General features: G+C 39.2%; 1 protein-coding gene across 4 annotated transcripts; it reads right to left on the reverse strand.

The window, feature by feature from the left end:
• Positions 1 to 1,183: 1,183 nt before the first annotated feature.
• Positions 1,184 to 21,294, reverse strand: srrm1 (serine/arginine repetitive matrix 1). 4 transcript variants are annotated; one of them, XM_079833525.1, is made up of 18 exons: positions 21,181 to 21,250; positions 20,630 to 20,719; positions 20,066 to 20,188; positions 19,630 to 19,755; positions 17,554 to 17,724; positions 15,194 to 15,288; positions 14,676 to 14,864; positions 13,670 to 13,867; positions 13,436 to 13,549; positions 12,774 to 12,949; positions 8,548 to 8,622; positions 8,163 to 8,249; positions 7,859 to 8,000; positions 6,799 to 6,891; positions 5,952 to 6,695; positions 5,690 to 5,870; positions 2,775 to 2,951; positions 1,184 to 2,627 (listed from the first exon to the last, which is right to left on the reverse strand). In XM_079833525.1, exons 5-18 carry the CDS (start codon positions 17,707 to 17,709, stop codon positions 2,616 to 2,618), a joined length of 2,439 nt encoding a protein of 812 aa, XP_079689651.1. In that variant the 5' UTR covers positions 17,710 to 17,724; positions 19,630 to 19,755; positions 20,066 to 20,188; positions 20,630 to 20,719; positions 21,181 to 21,250; the 3' UTR covers positions 1,184 to 2,615. The 4 variants fall into 4 exon arrangements, with proteins under 4 accessions (XP_079689651.1, XP_079689649.1, XP_079689650.1 ...); XM_079833524.1 differs by having other exon boundaries at positions 1,343 to 2,634; positions 21,181 to 21,243; XM_079833523.1 differs by lacking the exon at positions 19,630 to 19,755 and having other exon boundaries at positions 21,181 to 21,294.
• Between the last annotated feature and the right edge of the window lie 110 nt (positions 21,295 to 21,404).

The raw sequence follows: 21,404 nt of genomic DNA on the forward strand, positions 1-21,404 counted from the left end.
CGTCACCCTTAAATATAATTTAACCTAACAATTCTGTTACATTTTACAGAAAAGTTAACTATGCTATTTTGGCAGAAACTGTGTAAAGTATCTTATGACAGTAAATTATTCATAGTTTATTGCTTCTACTTTGTTATATTTGAAAATGTCCTTTAATTTAAAAAAGTGCAGTAGGCCTACTGCTACTACTCAACTGTTAGTGGAATTGCAAACACATGTGCTATCACTGAAAACTGAGAGCCACACAGCATCTGATCACAGGATTTACAGAAATCATTTCACTTTTACCAAGTGTTTTCTCAACATTGCATATCTAATCAGCTTCACATTATTTTGAATTATCACTCAGTGGGTCATTTAACCATGTGTTACTGTCTCTGGGAGGCTTTTGTCTTTCAAACATTAAAATATACAAGCTCACATAATTTCATATTTACATGCAATGCATGGATTCCTCAACTTTTTGTCCGCTGAACCCCTTTGCCCTAATATTTTTACATGAAGTAAGCCCTTAGATTTTAAGTTAAGAAAGATCACTAAAACGAAGTCAATAATAATAAAATGAAGTTCATGGTATTATATATATAGTATACACTTTTTTACGATTTAATTACCTAATAGCTTTCCATTAAACTCACAAACCCCAGTCTGGGAAAACCTGACCTAGTGGAATATTTAATGCACTTCATGTTGTTGACAAAGAATGGAATATATTTTCTTTCTCTTTGTATTTGTATATCAATATGGTACAAGGTTATCCAATGCAAATCAAATGTGATACATGAGTTAGGTCAAAAGTAATCACAAAGTAGTCAGAATACATTACCTAAAATGAGTACTGAAGATTTCAGTACTACCTTTTTTGTAATGTAATTTGGAATCCGTAACAGTACAATTTGTAAGTAATCTACCCAGCACTAATTATATATAATATATATATATATATATATATATATATATATATATATATACTGAAAATTTCAACTTCATTGAAAACACCCAACAGAAGGAACCAAAGTTTTCTTGTAAATGCCCCAAAACCACATTGGGAAAGTACATTTTCTTTTTTGTATCCATTCAATGAAAGTCAAAGGTGACCAAGACAGTTTTGGTTAACAGCTTTTTTCAAAATATCTTCTCTGTCCTGCAGAAGACAGACATAGAGGCTTGGAACGGCATAAAGAAGAGTAAATGACAACAGAATTTTTATTTTTGGGTGAACGATCCCGTTAAGATGTTTTTTTGTTATTAACAATGATCTTCCAGCACACTGCAGAAGACAGCTCTTCATTACTTAGTTTGACCTCTAGGGACAGTGTAAAGAACGACAGACCTCATGTTTATCTCTTAAACACCTATGTATTCCCACAGCGGCCCGTGGATAGTTAGGAAGCAGGTGGCACTATAAAATAACAACCAGGGCATAAACATTGTTGCCTTGGGCTGTTTTTTGCAGATCAGTCCTTGTTAACCACATTACACAGTAAGAACTCACTGAGCTTTCATCGGTGGCCGCTTAAGATTTTTGTTTCCAAGTGTTGCTAAGGTGACAACAAAATAACACATACAGCAGATTATCATGTGTCATCACCAGACCTGGGACACCACAAGCTTTCCACAGAACCTTCTAGAAACAATGGACTGGCAAACATATGTAAAATAGCCTTACATGCAAAACAGCCTTGCATACATTACATCCAATATGTAATGCTGTTTGAATACAATTGTCACCATGTTTTTCTTTTCTTTTTTTCCTTACAGACACCAAGTTTAAAGGGAAACAAATGAACAATTATGTAACTCAAAGAAAAGGATTTGAGACAAAAATATTTTCTTTCATTTTAATGTGACTGTTCAAAGCCAGAAATTACTCCAGGGATCAACAATTCCAAACACAACTTAGGTTACAAAAAATATAAAGCAAAAAATAAAGGATGAAAACAGACTTTTCTGATTTGTTCTCATGTGCACAGTAGAGCTCTCGTGCGTTGCCACAATGCTCAGATGAACAGAGAGAGCAGCCTGCTGGATCAGCGCTCTGGGTGTTTTGGTTTATGGATCATGCACACAAGAGGACAAACACGCTGGGGTCTGCCGTCCATGCAAACAAAACACTCGTATAAAGTCCTGCTGAAGTGAAGCGAGAATCCATAGGCCAACTTGTACATTATTAACTCAGAACTGCAAATATGCTTTTCATTTGTTTCATCATGACCGTAAAAGCAACACAGGAATCATGAGGGGGATTGGGGACTAAAAAAGGTTTGGTTTTGGATAAACAGTCGTCGACAGTATTTAAGGGTGGAGGAAGAGGACAAAATCTGATCAAGAAGCTTCAGCTGCTCAATCATTTTCACATCATAAAACTCCTCAGCAATAAACATTCCAAAAAAATCCAAACAAACCAAAGTCTAGGGTGAATTTTAACAATTTGTACATTCTAAAGCTGAACCAACATCAAACATTTAAAATGCAGAGAGTGGGGAAAAAAAGAGGGAAATGTGGGGTATGGTAGATATTCCCTCAGGACTGAGATGATGGAGACATCTGGGCCTTCCTCATCGAGCGAAGAGCTTTCTCACGTAGGTGCTTCTCCAGATCATCCAAACTGTCTTCTACTTCACTCTCTGATTCCTTCAGGAAAGGTAGCATTAATTATGTCTGACTCAAGCATAACAACAAATATGCTTAGGGTTTCACCTTATGTAGAACGTAAGTATGGTAAAATGGAGACACTTTTATATTACTAGACAGCTTTAAAAGTGTAACTTCACCTTTTTCTGGTCAGAGTCTGGCTCTGCTTCCTGTACGTGTCCTCCTGCCGCCCCTCCACTCTTTTCTTCTCCACTCTTCTCCTTCTTCTGCTTCTTATGCTTCTTGTGTTTTTTCTCTTTCTTGTGTTTCTTCTCTTTCTTCTTTTTCTTCTTCTTACCACCTTCTGCATCCGAGTTCTACAGAACAAACAAAGAGAAAACATTTTGACTCATGCAATATAAAAAGCAACATCATGCATAGCGCAGTGATTTTAACACAATTTTGGCGTTCATCCTAAATACAGTAGTTCTAATAGGATACATTTCTAAAAATAATCAACTGAAAAGTAGTGCTTAAAAGTAGGTCAAGGCCGATATATCTGCTGATATTTGCCATTTTTTAAATATCAGCATTAGCGATACATTTTTCTAATTGACGAATGTGTTAGAAGTGGGACTTTTATTTTGACGGCGTGCCAAACTTTTTTGACAGGTGGCACTGAAAACACCAGTGCTTGAGAACAGCAACGCCTGATCACACAGCGCTCACTCTTCTGTCTTAATTAATTTACAGCCTCTGTTAAACGGTCATATCTAATACGTTATTATGTAGACCTGTTAAACAGAATGTAAACAAAAAAGTTTGCAAAAAAGTATAGCGTTTGCTTTTATATTATTAGCAACGGAAAGGCAAACAATAGACCCTTTTCACAGACGGTGATGATGCGTTTTAACGGTCATCAATATCGTAAATCCTGCAACGATTTTTGTATTTTCATTTAAAAAAAATTATATGTACATTTATAAACACTAATACTTTGTATTTTATTACTTTTGCATCAAATTACAATAAAAAAAAGTTACCGCTGCTGTGAGGGTGTTTAGTAATAGTGTCTATGGGAATGATGGTAAAAATTTACATATTTCTCTCTTTTGACTGCAGTTATCAATCTCGCTCTTTTTTTCCCTCTTTTTGAAAGTTGTGAAATCACTACTGTGGCATTTTTCTTTTGCTATGCGAGCAAATTTGCACAGAAAAAAATATTTAAGGTATTCTCTCATTCACAGCTATAATATTTAACCCAACTATGACGACTTCGCCTCTGAGAAACCCGGAAATGTGAAAAGGGTCTATAGGCTATAATACGCTCTCATTTACCATCAACATTCAGCTAATACGCATCTGTATAGTCTCTGAAAATCTCTGAATATCCAATAAACATTTAATTTCACAATACTTTCAGACTTCATCAAATCCAGCCGTGAGTGCACATTTGTAGCCTGCATTAATGAGTTTCTGTGCGTGATGGTCGCTCCGTGCAAAGTGAAAACTAGTGATGCACCGATCATGATTTTACATGGCCGATTCCGATTTTTTCAAGAAAACTGGCCGATTCCGATACCGATTACCGAATTTTTTATATTTTTTTTTAACACAATAAAAGAATGAAAGTATACATGAACAAGATGTTTATTTGGTATTTAACAGGCTAAATTGGCTTTTGGCTAATGAAAACAAGTCCGCAATCTGAAATTAACAAGAAATTGAATTGGAAATTAAAAGGCTGAAAGGTGAAATTAAAGGCAAAAACTGCATATTCTGCAATCCAAACAAAGACGTTACTTAAATCAGCATTTGTTTTTAAATTCAGTGTAAAGAAAAAAAGTCTTTACCAGTGAAATTAAATAAAACCAAAGTATATAATTGTTCCAAAATGTTAAATCAAATAATGTTTAGTGCAACGAAAAAAACTAAGATGTGTCAATATTTGAAACAAATATGATTACCAGTGCCCACAAACTTACCAGATTACTGAGTTCCCGGTTAGCCTACAGTGTTTACTTCTTTTTATTCATATATTTTTAATTGCAGAATAGTGGTAGTAGTTGCCATCATAATTAAAAGCATGTTTGTTTTAAAGATGTATTTATTATTAAAATATTCTTTATTAATTAAAATAAATATAAATGATGCATATTATACAGGGCTTGACATTAATGCTTGCCCGCTTGTCTGGGACAAGTGGATTTTTTGAAGGGGCAAGTGAAAGATAATTTTACTTGCCCGACCGGACAAGTATTCTGATTAAAACATCAAACAAATAAAAAAATAACTAGGGAATCACCAAAATACAAGAATAATTCTGCATTAATTTAGTGTAATTGGCGATCGATAGTGGATATTTTATAGCTGTTGACGCTCATACAGCCTCTCGAGGAGAAATCACAACAAATGTGCACCGCTCACACAGAGAAACTCAGTTAACATGAGTACTATACTTATATACTATAACATACAAATGCCGCCACCTACTGGCAGTTTAGTTTCAAGGTTAAACCTTTTTTCCAACATTTCTTATTTGTATATTCAAAAAATATTTAAACACTCTCATAACATTATTTAATGCAGTTGTAATTTTTCAGTGTAAATTATTTAATTTGATTGGTAACAGCCCTATATTGTCTTATTCTAATTTAATTTATTGATCCAATTTAAGAACATAAAATGAAAGCTGAATAGCAGCCTATATTTAATAAGATTAGGGACAATGCCCTTTATAAAAGGTAAAAATATCACAAATAGGCAGATTTAAATATGTTAAAGCTGATTGAACACTGGTGAGAATATTTCTTCAGAAAAAATTAGGCTATATTAACAACACACACACAAAAAAAAATTCCCCCCGATTAGCACATTTTTTACTTGGACAAGTGAGTGACAGATTTACTTGTCTGGACAAGCACATGAACAGGCTTAATGTCGAGCCCTGTTATATATCGCCCACCCTTCTCTTTAAGATATCAAAAAACAATATCACTACTGAAAAATCTGGAAACTAAAATCAAATACAAATTTGAATTTAGGAGCCTCAAAGCTCACCGGACTTAAGCAGTCTTGGGCAAGTAAGACCCAAGCTTGGGCAGGTGTGGCATACCTTGTTAGGTGATGGGCTCGGGGAGACACTGCTGTTCTTTTTGGCAGGTGGAGGTGGAGAACGGCTAGCAGAACGAGAGGGTGAGGCTGAAGCAGGCCGCTTGTGAGCCGTGGGAGGAGGAGGAGAAGCAGATGGTGAATGTGAAACCTGCCTCCTTACAGGCTGGGGGCTCTGAGAAGTTCTACAAATGGACAGGAGAGAGAGTCAGTCAGAAATTGTTCATCTGTTAAAAAAATAGGATTGGCGCTAAAGAAAAACATACCTCTGAGATTTGCGTGGTTCTGGTGTGCGGGAAACTCTGCGAATGGGTCTGGTGCTGTGAGACGGGGATGTCTGACGTCTTTGCCTCTGCGGGGATAAACTCGAGGGGCCATATCGAGCAGGAGGACTGGAAGACACTCGAGTAGCATGGGCAGGGGGAGAAGAGCGGGCATCTCTGCCCCGTTGGGCTGCAGGGGGATTTGGAGAGCTTCTCCGGTGGCGGGGTGGAGGCGAAGCAGAAGAGGGTGGAGTACGTCTTTTTCCTGGACTACTGCCACGGCCCCGTTTGGGGGATCGTGAGGAACGACGTTTGGCCACAGGGGAGGGTGATCCTCTACGCTTCGCCACTGGCGAGGGAGATGCCCTGCACTTGGCCACTGGCGAGGGAGATGCCCTGCGCTTGGCCACGGGTGAGGGAGACGCTCTGCGTTTGGACACGGGTGAAGGAGACCCTCTACGTTTGGACACGGGTGAAGGAGACCCTCTGCGTTTGGTCACGGGTGAAGGGGGAGACCCTCTGCGTTTGGACAAGGGTGAAGGAGACCCTCTGCGTTTTGAAAGTGGGGAAGGAGATCCTCTCCTCTTGGACAAAGATGAAGGAGATCCTCTCCTCTTGGGCAAAGGGGATGGAGACCTTCTACGCTTGGGAGACCCTGATGAGCGTCTTTTTTGAGCTGGGGGAGGGGAGGGACTGTATCTGCGCTGGATGGGAGGAGTGAAACGCCGGTGAGGTGGAGATGGAGATCTGAAAAAGAAGGGACAGAAGAAAGGGATGAATACCCAGTAGGTCAAAGAGTCTTCACAACCTAAAACGGCAAAAACTCTTCATAAACTCCGCTGGACTTTACCTGCGTCTTGGGGGAGGAGAGGGTGTCCTGCGGCGGCGAACAGGAGACGGTGAACCGTGTCTACGGCCAGCAGGTGATGGAGAGCGTCTCTTTCTGAAAGAAAAGAGAAGTCTAAACTCAGGGTTGGCTAAAATGCTCAACGCACGGGAGCGTTTGAAAGCACACAGAAGTGTTTGAAAGTGTTTTGAAAGCGGGAGCATAAACCCAGCCTGATCTGCCGGCGATTTGATTTCACCCTGCAACTCTGGAAACCTGTACATTCATTTATCCTGCTTCTGTTACTTTTGCGGGAACCAATCACAGACTGACTTATCCACCTGGGTTTAACACGATGACGGATCGAGAAGTGATGGGTCGTTGCCCGTTGATCACGCCTCTTGTGGTCTGATTGGTTGAAGGACTATCCAGTTGCAGTTGCAATGAGTCATTTAATTTATGCTCGTTGATCACGCCTCTTGTGGAGTAGAAAATACAGAGCAGACTCCCCAGACCAATGTTCAATCTTAAATTGAGCTTGGTCTGGTGATAGCCAGACAAACCGGTCTGCTGATAGACACCTGCATTCAAATGCTCCCGTGTGTATCTGTGCAAGTGCTCGGTGAAAAGCATCATTGATGTATATTTACAAAAAAAAATTGAAGCGCTGATCATTGGAGCAAAATCAGACATATTTGATGAACGCTTGACCACAATGACCAGTCAGAGGGGTTTACGATTCTGCTCAACAGCGCTCAAAGCGTCACATTTTTTAAATTTCAGACAACACTACATTGCGGTTTGCTCTTACATGTGACAAGCATGTTTGAGCTTTTGCAAATTGAAAAAAACAATCAGGTTTGTTCGGTTGAGCATCCGTTTACCATTTTTGATTTGCTTCATGTACGTGTGTTGATCAATGTTTAAATGTGAATAAACAACATCCAAATTTGGGCAGGTGCTGGGTCAAAAAAAAGATCATCATCATATACATATTTATTCTAAAGTGAACAAAGCATCCGACTCAGAGTAATGACCCTAAGGGGTATCACATGTCAAATGGAAATTTCATGCAAATATTAACCTTGGGGATGCATCTCTGTGTCGCCTCCGTGGTGATGCAGGTGAATGGCTCCGCCGCCTTCTGATTTCTCCATTTCTGGCACCTGCCCCCCTATTCTGCCTCCTTGGACCTTCATCTTCAGAGGAAGAGGATGAACCAGTGTCTGTAAGCAAACAAAAAACATAACCTGGTTACCAGTTATAAATCAACCATCTAGCCATACTAGCATACATTTATCACATCCAACACAACTCGTAGGTGCAAGCACAGGTGTGAGAGGAAGAGAGGACAAACGAGTGTGATGGAAATAAAAAACAGTGGTAACCTGAAGAGGACTGCTGATTCTGTCGCCGATACTGACGTCGCTGCTGGACAGAATCTGCTGTTGACCCTTTGCCCACCTTCTCCTCTTCTGTAACACAAAGCAGTGGAGTCCTTCAGTTCCCGAGAAACACCCAAGTGCCCACCGACACAAAGTAATGATGTGCTAAAGCACCCAGCCACACACACACCCATGACATGCACCCTCATCTTTTAAATGAACAGGAGACTGAAGAGACTCGTGAGACAAGAGCTGCAGAATCCAAAGCATTAGCTCATATTATTATAAGTATAACAAAAGGCCAGACAGAGAGGGTTCTGCCTACAAGTTTTGATCTGTAAACCTTCCTGATATGCACACAAATGCATGTTTAAGAGCCAATTCTCACCGGATTCCGATGCATCGGACCGTCTGGGTTTTGGAGAAGGAGTGTCATTTCTTCCACCAGGCCTGTGCTTCACAGCTGAAATTCAGATGCATTACAGTCAGAATCATTTTACTGCTTAATATCTTACAAACAACATGGCGGTGAAAAGGAACCATTTCAGAAAAAAAAATATAACCAGTCGTTATTAGGGATGGGTATCGAGAACCGGTTCCATTTTAGAATTGGTTCCAAATTCCCCAGAACCAGTGATTCGATAAGAAACGCGCATTTTGGTTCCACTTATCGGTTCTTGTGTGCGCAAAAGACTCGCATGCTGTTTCCCGTGCTCTGCACATCATCCAAAACGTGCGCACTAGGGATGCACGATATATCGGCAACATATCGTTATCGGCCGATAAATGATTATTTTTGATGTTATCGTTATCGGTCCAATAAGAAAATTTGACCGATATAGTCAAGCCGATAGATAATGTATTATTTCCTTCAGCTGAGACGGACGCGCTGTCCACCATGATGGGTTTGAATTGCTCTAAATATGTTTGGAATCACTTCGAAAAGGAAAATACAGTTATGTGCAACATGTGCAGCGCAAGTCTTCTATAATCTACATAAAATGATAATGAGAATAGAATAGGCTGTAAAAGAGCGTTGTGTTTCAGCGCGTTTGTTGAGGGAAGAGCGCGCCCACGGAGTTACACCTTCATGACGAGCACAGTCAAGTTCGCTTGTGCATTCACAGCCTTTTGTGCCATTGTATGTTGTAATATTATATTTATTATTATTCTGTGTATGTAATATCATATAGGATGCGTTTGGTTGAGTTAATCAGTCCTTCCAGAAAAATGCGGCTTTTTTTTGTGATTGTTGCGGGCAAAAATCCTTGATTATGCGGCACGTTTTCTTAAAAAATGCGATGAAAAATGCGGGATATTTATGCAATTTTATGCGATAAAATTGCGGAAACTTGCAAAAACTGCGGTTTGATGAGAAAGAGAAAAAAAGCACTACATCACAGAAAGTGCTGGAATATTTAAGTTCTCATCTTGTTTTATTGAAGACCTTAATAATGGCTCAAATTTACAAAACATTTAGTCAATCAAGTTCTGTAGCTTTACAAAAGGAATATGCTACAACTTCTGAAAAAATTAATAAATAACTTCCTGTTTTACAGATGTCGCTATACAAAACAGACATTTGAGTGCTTCCAATGCACAAAGTGCAATCTCTTAAAGGGTTAGTTCACCCAAAAATGAAAATTCTGTCATTAATGACTTCCCTTTATGTTGTTGGACACAAATTAAGATATTTTAGTTGAATTCCGATGGCTCAGAAAGGCCTCCATTGGCACAATTTACACTCTCAAGACCCATAAAAGGTAGCCTACTAAAGACGTCGTTACAAAGTCCATCTCATTACAGTGGTTCTACAATAACTTTATGAAGCAACGATAATAGTTATTGTGTGCAAAAAAAACTAAATAACGACTTATATAGTGATGACTGATTTCAAAACACAGCATCATGATGCTATGAATCATCAAGTCCATTCATGATTCGGATCGCGTGTCAAACTGCTGAAATACGTGACTTTGGCGATCCAACCCGCTGAATCGACTCATTGATTCATAACGCTTCAAACCGCTGAATCAACTCATTGATTCATAACGCTTCAAACCGCTGAATCGACTCATTGATTCATAACGCTTCAAAGCTGTGTTTTGAAATCAGTCAGCACACAGGGAAACTGCTTTGCTCTTTTGCTGTTATTTTTGTTGGCCAATGGGAGTTTGTGCTTCATCATGGTTTCACCGGTATCTATGGTTTCTCCACGGGGTTTGAAGCTTTTCGATGACGTTCGCGTCGGGTAATCATGTCACTTCAAAACGTTCCCATGGCAATAGGCGGAAATGGCGGCTCTTGTGTGAAGTAAACGAAAAATTTTCAACTTTCTGCTAATATATATGACTTTTTTTGCAACGAAAATGCGGGGATTATGAAATCATGATAGCCCCACATATTTTGCACGCGGAAATAGGCAATTTATGCGGCGAAAGTGCGGCGTATTTGAAAAAATGCGGCCCCCGCATGAAAATGCGGACTTTGGCTGATTATGCGGTAAATCACGCGATCGCATAATCGCGTTTTTCTGGAGGGACTGGTTAATAAACGATGCAGTAAAGCACTTCATTGTACCGGTCTTTAGCTTTAGAGCGCGCCCACGGAGTTACACCTTCATGACGAGCACAGTCAAGTTTGCTTGTGCATTCACAGCCTTTTGTGCCATTGTAAGTTGTAATATTATATTTATTATTTTGTGTATATAATCCCATATAGGATGCGTTTGGTTGAGTTAATTAACGATGCAGTAAAGCACTTCATTGTACCGGCGCGCGCATTTCAAACAGAAATGCACAGCATTAATAACTACGCGTCATTTTAAGCATATGTAAGTCGTAATATTACGTTTTTGTAGTATAAACATCTGATTAAAGTCATATAGGATGTGTTTCGTTAAGTCAATAACCCGCAGTGCTTCACTGTACCGGTGATCATCTTAAGTTTCAGCACGCTCTCAAACAGGGGAAGAGCATCCACAGGAGTTATAACCCTTCACCTATGCGTGATTTTGTGCTAATATAAGTTGTAATATTATATTTATTTTGTATAAATATCTGATTGTTCTCATATATGATGCGTTTAGTTGTTAATTAAACTTCTAAGCGCTTCAGTTTATGGTTGTTCGTTCATTCTCTCCAGCTTCAGCGCGCTCTCAAACAGCAACATTATTCCTAATAGACTAGACTAATATTACAGATGTATACTATTACTGTAATATTAAACATATTTTTTTTTTCAAAAACACAGAAGCATTATTTTTTATAATTAGCACTTTTATTGTTCTCGTATCATTTCCATCAACAATATGGTTTGATTAAAACCATTTCTTTATCGTCTGTGTGGAGGTTATTTCATGCACTTGCATTCTGATTCTTTATTATGCAGCCTAAGTAATGCTGTTCAATTACTTGTTTGCATTATTTAGGTATATTATTTTTATTTTTTAGACAATATAATTTTTGGTAACATTTTTACAAATAAGGTCTCATTTTATTAATGCATTAACTATCATGAACAAACAGAGAGCAATAACCTTTGTTTCTTTTAGTAATAAAATGTTTGTGTTTTGTAACAGTCCATTCACAGTTCATACCTAATGTTAAAAGACACAACTTTGGGTCTGAATATGTTGAGATTAACATGAACTAAAATTAATAAATCCTGTTGAAGTATTGTTCATTCATTGTTGGTTAACTAATACTAACAAAAATTAAACCTTATTGTAAAAAAATTTTGGCCATAGGAGTGTAAAATTAATTTGAAAAGGTAAGGAATCTCACACTGGTTCAAATAGGCTACTGTAGTGTATAGGTTTGATTTATTTTGAAGTGTTTGGGACATGGCTTTTAATGGTGAGCCTTTTGTTTTTGTAATCAGGCTCTCAGAATTTATTAAAATTTGTATTTAGATTTATCGGCCAATATATCGGTTATCGGCTTTCAAATATTAAGAATTATCGGGTATCGGCCAAAATGTTCATATCGGTGCATCCCTAGTGCGCACAGAAAAGGTTATTTTATAATATTTTGTGCCGCAGACACGCACACAGAGCAGTTTCTCGCAATAATGAACAGAGTTCTCTTCCTCGTCTTTTTTCACAGCACACGAATGGACAAATACACACAAAATATGTCAAATTATTCTCGTAAACACAGTTGGTTATGGCAACTTAAGACAGTTGAAAAGAAAAGATGAAAACGTATGTGTAATGCGTGTGATCTGTGCAGCTCTTAAAGTGACGGCAGATTTTCTGGATGCCGTCTCTATGACAACATTAATCAAACAAAAGACAACGAGAAAACTCACTCGCTGTTCTAGACAGAATATAATTGAACTATTTGTAATGTATAGCCTATATTTTATTAATAAAGTGCAGCGTTATTTTACATTTGATTATACAGTTTCTGTACCTGAATACCTGAAAATGTTCATTTCTTCTATATTTATATCTTTTTTCTTAATTGTAGCCTATTTATTTGTGCAATTGATAATAATTTATTTTTAAAAGAGTTTTTACCTTATTGAAATTAGGAATCGATAAGAAAATTCAAACGATACCCAACCCTAGTTGTTATTTAGTTATTTTAGTCATTATTTAGTTATTTTTACCTGAAGGGCTGGTATCTGGTCCTGATGGACTGCGACCTCGTCTTCTGGAGGGGCTGGCGGGGTCTACGCGGCGTGGAAGTTTTCTGGGCGGTGTAGGTGACCTACGTTTCCCTGCTCTCTTATGGGGTGACCGAGAGGAGGAGCTGCCTGAGGAAGACCGGGAGCGAGAGCGCCGCCTGGTGGATGATTAAGATCAGGTGAACACAAAAGCTGACTAAACATCTAGCAGTTCACATGAGGCAGATGAAAGACAGATTTTGAGTTTAAACAACTTTTATTTTTAAATAGCGATGAACAACAGTTGCATATTTAGAAACATATTGATGTATTCTCCTGTGTGGGCGTAGGTTTATAAGTGATTTATGTTACAAAACTGGCAAAGTGGCACACGTCGAGTTCCCAGATAAACGTCATCAGTAATCCAATATCATACCATATTCAAAGTTTGTTAACAGAGCTGCTGAGACGCTCCACACATGTAAATGATAATAGCACACTTCGCTATGAAAAAGTGTATGAGACATATGCATTCCCAAATGCATGTTGTAAAACCTAAACAAACAGCACATGCAAACCTTCTACGCAAACCTTGGCAGAAAACTCTTTACTGTAACTTTTGCAGAATAAAAGTATGAATTAAAAAAAATTATATAAAGGCTGACCTGCGGACAGGTGAACGGCTACGTCTATGTCTAGAGGGAGGTCGCCTTCTAGGTGGGCTCCTACGTCTCGGAGAGATTCGCCTCCTGGGACTTCTGCGGCGAGGAGAGAATGACCTAGAAGCAGAGACGTTAGCAGAGACATTAGCTTATCTCCTAGATCGATCACATTTGCAGGCAAGCAAAACAATCCAAGATAAGAAATCATCTGACTTCACCATCAGAGACAAAACTCACCTAGAGCGGGATCGAGGTCGTTTGCGAGAACGAGGTGATCGAGAGCGAGAGCGGTGGCGAGGGCGATCTCTCCGTCCATCCTTATCTCGGTCCCTGTCTCTGGGTTTTGGCCTGTCTTCTGATTTGGACGTTTTGTCTGGTGATGACTCTTTCACAGGCTCAGACACAGAGTCCGGCTTCACCTCACCCACCAGATCACTGACAGGTAAAAAAAGAGGGGGGGGGGGGGGGGGGGGGGTCAGTCCTTCAGACTTGCATACACTTTTTTTGTGGTCAGTAGCAACTACAATTTTAGAATTGCGGCTTAAGGCCAATTTATACTTCTGCGTCGAGTGCACGCAGAGGGTACGGCGTACCCTACGCATAGACGCGTTGGATACGCCGTACCCTACGCCGTAGCCTGACGCGCACCTCTACAAAAATGTAACAACGCATCAATTCTACGCGGACCGCAATCGCTGTGATTGGTCTGCCAGAACCCTTCCCTCAGGTCAATAAATAAATAAAAAATCTGCGATAGGAGTGTGTGTGTGTGTGTCCAGAAATTGGATGATAGTTCCTTACGTCTGCTATAACACACTATTTTGCAGTCCAGCGATTCTTTATGGTAGTAAATAAATACATAGATCCGCTGAATATAGTTTATTTATTTTCTCATTAAAACCAAAGATGTTAATCAGTAATTGTATATCAAGAACAGGGACACATTAGGGTATATTTCGTGAATGAAGTCTCTGCAACAACAATCGCTTGCTGAGCCACCGCTGCTGAAAACAGCGGCCACGAGCTCCGCATGATTTCACAAATGCATTCCAGCGCCAGATCGCTTTATTTAACTTTACTAATCAACTAGAGATGCTTAATTTGTATTAGATACAACAACTCAAGCTGCAAGAAAAGCCGCTCTCTCACTGCTGAGAGAGACTCAGCCTACGGCGTACACTACGGCGTACACTCGACGCAGAAGTATAAATGGGCCTTTACAGTGACAGGTTTCCATAGTTACCTGGTAGAGGAAGCCTCCTCAATGAGTGGCTCTGGTTTGGAGCTCTCTGATTGGTCCGGTTCTGGCTTTGGCTCTTCTTTATTATTGGGCGGACTAGAAGGAGGCAAGGCAGCCGGGCTCGGTTTACGGCGAGGAGAGCGAGTGGGACTGGATTTGCGGTCACGCTTCACAGGGGAGCGGGACTTTCTCCTGGAATCAAAAGTAAACAAGAGAAAAAAAGCACATGCACAATTTAAAACATTTTCCAGTTTGTAACATTTATTTACACTAACAAATATTTTAATCTAATTGTTAAAGTCACCATGAAATCAAAATTGACAATTATTTTTATATTAATTATTCATTTGTGTACACAATTTTTAACTTGCATGAAATCACCGTAATTAGCAAATTACAACGATCCAACAATCCCATCAATTCCTAATGGACAAAATCAAGTTTCACCCTACATTTACATTATCATGTTTGAGAAGCTGTTTCACTCAAAAACTTTAAGCAAAATGAAGACCAAAACCAACCGTTTAGGGCTTTTTGACTGAGCTCGTTCTTTGATCTCCTTCTCCCTTTTATCATCATCTATTTTTTTCAGAGAGGCGATTTTCTCTTGTTCGATCTAAAACAGTAAATTGAAAAACTGTTAAACACTCAACTTGTGGTTTACAATCATGTTATTCACATACCAAAAAAGCATTATTACAACACAAAGGCCCCGTCCACACGAAGCCATAGCTTTCCCTATCCAAAAAATGTTTTCCCCTCGTTTCAAGAAATATCTGCATACACACGAGAGCACTGAAACCTACTCAAAACAATGTAGCATACATGCCAGTGCAGCATGTGGCGCTGTAATTTCGGCACAAAAATACACTAAAAACGGAGAAGGGTTGTGGCTAGAAGTATAAAATAATAAATAAATGTGCTACTTACCAGATGCGTTTTATTAAAGGGGTGGTAAAACATTCTTTCGAAGGCTTGATTGTGTTTGTGGGGTGCACTGTAACGTGTCCATGCTTCGTTTAAAAAAAAAAAAAATCATAATTTTTCATATATTTTACCTTTATTCTACACTGCTCTGCCCCTCCTTGTAAAAACGGTCTGATGGTTTCCGGGTTCTATGAAGCCAGTCCCTCAAAAATACACAGTGGGCTCAGATTGGTTAGCTGGCCCAGTGTGTTGTGATTCGATAACCGCCTAGTGCACGTTTGTCAGAAACGTCACGCCCCTTACCTTTACCGGTAGTGTGTGCTTTGGGTAGTATTAGAAACAATGGCGTCAATAAAACCATACCAATCTGAGCCCGAATCAGACCTATAACATTTTAGTGAAGATGATCGAGCAGAACCTGTTCAGTCCTCAAGAGTGAAGACTGCGGATCTATAGTGAGTGATCGCTACTGATTGGCACCGTTACTTTTGTATTTTTAGAACGAGTATAGCCAAATATCTGTCGCAAGAACTATTAACCCAAAACGAACACTAAACATTGGCTTTACTATAGTAGCCAAATCAAACACAGAACCATGTTTAGCATGCCCGTAGATAAACAAGCCTGTAGATAAACAATACATAAAAGCTCTAATCAAAGAATAATTTACACTAATGCCAAGTTCGCTGTTGAGATTTTTTTTTAAAAGTTTGTAACATTAGGTGTTTGTTGGATAACGTTAAGTATGAATGAGCATTTAACAGACTGGTTTGCAGAGCCAAACAGCGTTGTCATCTGTGTACTTCCTTGCTACAACGTGCAATTAACAATACTAACTATTACAGGAAAACACATCGACGAAAAATAAATCATACTTACAGGTTGTGGCCCGTAAAAAGCTTCTGTTTTTAAATCCATCTTTCAGGACAAGCCGTTGTGCGAATCCTTCATTGAACTCGAAGATTGTGGAAGCTTTCCTCCGTGAAATGTGCAGCGGGAGCCGCGAGCGCCCGTTGTGGATTCCCTGTCTGTCTTGTGCTTTGATTTATGATGGGCAGCATATATCTGCTGCAAATGCGACCTGTTCCCCGCTGTCTCATACACACATGCATATAACATGTTGCATTTTAAACGCACTGCAATGCACCCCCGTCCCTAGGAAGGCTGAACAAAGTGGACCTGTAATCCGGATGAAAATAATAGCGTGTCGTCGGCATTGCGGCAACAACACTCCAGCCTACTAACTATACCACAACAACGTTTCACCGCAACGATACAAAATGACCTCGCCCCCCCCCCCCCCCTTATTTAATATTCTTGGAGGAGGGGTTTATGTAAATATTGGGGCTGGTGATGTCAGCAATCCTGGAGGAATGTCTAGTAGTCCCTACTGGCCGTTTGCTGTAGTCCTTAGAAATTGATTTCTTTAAAAGCAAATACCTCCCTTTGCTTTAAACTTTGAACGTTGTAACTTTGCATGTTGTTTATGCTCAAACAGCAACATTACACACTAGCTAAAGTTGTAAAAGTGAAATCGTGGTTTACCACCCCTTTAACGCCTACACCTACCCCAACCCTAAACCTACCCATACAATAATGCACATACAGTAATTAAATGGCTTAAAATTGATGTGCGCATGCCCAGTGCCCGTAGTTGTATCCCTTTCTAGTCTTTCCCGTGCAGGACGTGGTGCGATGACATCACCGTTTCACAAAATATACGGATTGGTTGTACACACGAAAACACAAGGGTGTCGGTTTCAGATTTATCCACTCTGGGACCCAGTTTCATGCTCCCAAAACACCGGATCCGTGTGGATGAAATGCTGATACGGTACAACATTATGTATAGAGTTAAATGGGTCTCCGTGTGGACGGGGCCAAAAGCTCCAATTATATAAAACCAATCATAATCAGTATGCAAGTTCATAACTTCTCAGCTCTTCTTCATCACCTGTCTCTGTTTGATCTCCTCTTTCTTTTGCTCCAGGAAGGCAGACGGGATACCGGCGATGTTCTCCTGGGCACTTAGCAAAAGCGGCCAGAGGTCCTTCATGAATTCCCGGGCATTCTTCCCATTCAAAAACCCTGTCAAATTAATCTGCATCATCTTCCCATCCGGATTCTGCAACACAAACAGCAAGGAGGAAGAGAGAAAAGGAGGAAACTATGCAGTTAATACTGACACAGAAGCAGAGTGCTGAGCTCTGAAAGTCTACCTACACCTTCCCTTCCTGAACATCCAGTAAACAGCTGCTTTTCAACAAGAGCCCAATACCTGCGGGCCTCAAAAATGTCTCTAAAACCAACTGCCACAGCTGAATTTTATTTTTACTCATAAACCAATTGCAAAAATACACTTCTAAAATGAATAAACTCCCTTTGAGCATGCATTACATGTTTACATGTTATTATCTGAACTGAGATGTACCCTCCCAGTTCACATTCCCTCGTCAAGGAGCAATAAGACCCTCCCCCACCACTAGGGCTGTCTCTTCCTGTGCAATATCAAACTCCTGAGAGATAGAAACATTACAGTCCACAAACAGAGTGCATCAAAACCCCACAAAGCAAGAACAGTCCAGTTGTCTTCAGTGTGAGTGGCGCAGGCTCTGTGGGCTGGGGGGGGCGGAGAAAGGCGCTCCATTGGCTGGCCTCCGCCTCACTACTGCATCACACTCAATCACCTTGAGTTTAATGCTATATCATTTATCTAAATTGCAAGAGACGAACAAGCAATAATGAGTACACAAGGCATGGAAAACTCTTTATTTACAACAAATGAAGAGGATAATAAACCTATGAGATCCATATGCTACGACAGGGATGCTGAATCGTGCTCCTAAAGATGTACGTTCAGTTGTAACAATAGGGCTGGACCTAAATTTTGCAAGTAGATCTTTAAGAACAGGACTGAGCACCCAATGTCCTAAAATAAGTGTCAAAAGAACATTTCTGGTTCAATAAAAGTTAAGCTCCATCGACAGCATCTGTGGAATAATTTAAGTGTTTTCCTATTTTTGAATCCTGGGAGAAGCAAATATGACGATTAGCTTGCTCTCTTCAGAAATATATAATGCTCACATCTATTATTTTATTTTTGCATTTTAATTAAGCTTATTTATTTTTTAAATTCATCCTGACCCCTGGTGGACCAGTATAAAATCCCCTGGAATAATCAGTTACCACTGAAAACAACTACAGGTTCGTCCACCTAGAGCAGTAGTCCAATTGCAAAACTTATGATTTAGACAACTTTTTAGCTCAAATAAAATTCTTATGGAATTAAAGTGCTTTAACAAATGTATGAGCCTCACATTTCATTCTTAAACCCTTCGAACCCCCTATAAGTGCATTATTGTAGCTGCAATTATTTTTTGAAAACAAAAAGAAACTAAATGAAGACTTCATTATTCTCTGAGGTAACTGACATTATTCCACAAATGCTGTATATCAAACCTAACCTGCATTTAACCAGAAACATTCCTTCAAGTTATTGTATGGCTATGTAATTACCAAAACTGAAAGCACCTCTTTATGTCTGAGAATAAGGAAACACGTACGTATCATTAATAGGAGCAAATACCTCTCTGGAATCCAAGCAAAAGTTTCCTGAAAATCAAATCTTTAGAGACTAAAACAGTGACTAATAAACAGAGCTTAGCTAAATTAATGACAACTGAAAATGTGTCACTAGTTGTTATTTGCATCACATTGTGCAAATGCACAATCATACAAATAAACCAATGTAATCTTTTATAACTTTCAGCTGAGCTAGTCATTGAGAAGGAGCATAATATTGCCTAACAAATACCCATCTTACACCACCAATGTTGTACTGCATTATCTCACATGCAATTTTGTGTTTTTCTTTGTATTCTTTAATGGTTGTAGGTCGTTTCTAAAATGGTCATTCAATTATGCCTTTGTGTTTAAGATGTATTGCTAAACTTTGACTTTGAAAGGCACAAATGATAAAGCTGAAATGACTCTACCACTGGCACAATGTCAAGCCCTGCTTATAACTCACCTCAAAAAATAAAGCTCATCATCAAGGGAGAGTTGGATTCAGAGAGACTTTGGGCTCAGGTGAGATCTAATTAGGAGTTGGTGCTATACTTCAGATGCAAGGAATAAGATCCATATTGGTTCAGGCCTTTTAAATCATAAATCACATCAACATTAGAACATTGCTGTTCAGAAGGAATGGTGTCACAAATCATTTCTTCAGAGAGAGAATATCATTTTTACCCCTTTTTCTGTCTTTTTAAAACCAGACAGACACTTAAAGACTGTGATGTTAGATGTTTTCTGCTGTTACATCTACACATGACAAATGTTTCAAATAACTGTCAGCGGTTATTCGCTTTTCTCCAAACCTTCTCTCATCCTCCCAAAGAACAACACATCTAATATATAATTGCAGCATGTGTGAAAAGAGCGGGAAGAGCAGAGCGGGCGTCTACCTTTTCCTCCAGCTGGTTGAAGACAAATTCGATGACGACATCATCCTCAAAGCCAAGGATCTCTGTCACACGCTGGGTTATCCAGGGCTTGATGACTTCCAGGTTGACCTTGGTCATATCCACCTAATGACACATTAGAGAAAACACAATCATGAAAAAAACTTTTTGGTAACTTCAGGGTCAACTCTTATTTGGATTAAAAATGTTTTGCATGGTCTTCGAGGAATCATTTAAAATGCTGGTGCGTTATATATTTTGAAAACAATTGTGCTGTGTAATATTTTTGTGGAAACTGATACATTCTTTATCAGGATTCTTTGTTTTCAATTTTCAAAAGAACAGCATTTATTTGAAATAGAAATGTAACATTATAAATTACATACTGTCACTTTTGCTCAATTTAATGTATGATTGCTCTGCATTGCAAAATTATACAAAAAACGATTCTTCTACTAAAATGATTGAACAATTTAAAAAATGAGCCCCAATGTGCAGCATGTATATGGTAATGTGGTGCTGTGAACACATTTGCACCAAAAAAACAAGTATTTATATATTTTCGACCTTCTTCTCCAGGCATTCTGCAAACTTCAGCTGCTTCAACAGCTTCTTGTGTTTGTTGCTGAAGCGGTTATCCTGCTCCGCACTGGTGCCCTTAAGAGAAAAAAAAATATTCATAATTATTATATCATGTGATATAGAAAATCTTGCGATATCAATATGCGATTTGCAGTACGAGGCTAATTAAAAACTGTATTATTTAACTTATACACCAACACATGCATAGTCTACTAAAGAACATTAAATAGTCAATCTGTATTTCAGTTTCGTTCTGTAATTCACAAATGTAACTAAGATACCTCGACTACAGATCTTTATAGTGGACTTTATTTGTAATAATAATGGCGATAACATGAAAACAAGTTCGTTAAATGTGTTGTTCCCGTTTAATCTGTTGAGGTTCTCTCACGCAGCCGCCATTACAGCCACACACCAACGAACACATCAAATACAGCCTTAAAACAACCAACCGATCAACCAACTGACGAATAACAAATAGTAACAACATATTCGAGCGTTATAGAGCGGTTTTTGTAAAAGAATAAAACACTTACGCGGAAAAACCCCGCGTCCATTTCTGTCGTGTGTCAATATGGCACGATGTCCCAAAATCCACTGCGGCGCGGTCGTTTTTACGTCACTTCCGGAAGATGAGTGATCATGCGCCTGAAATCTGGGCAGCGTCCGAAAGGTAAATGCTGCCTCCGCAGGCACTGGCAGCAAGACAACAAGGCACGTCCAAATCCACTGATCGTGTCACATCTTCTCTCCTGAGATC

The sequence above is a fragment of the Gobio gobio genome, assembly GCF_949357685.1.
Source record: "Gobio gobio genome assembly, chromosome: 13".
In the NCBI taxonomy this organism is placed as follows: Eukaryota; Metazoa; Chordata; class Actinopteri; order Cypriniformes; family Gobionidae; genus Gobio; species Gobio gobio.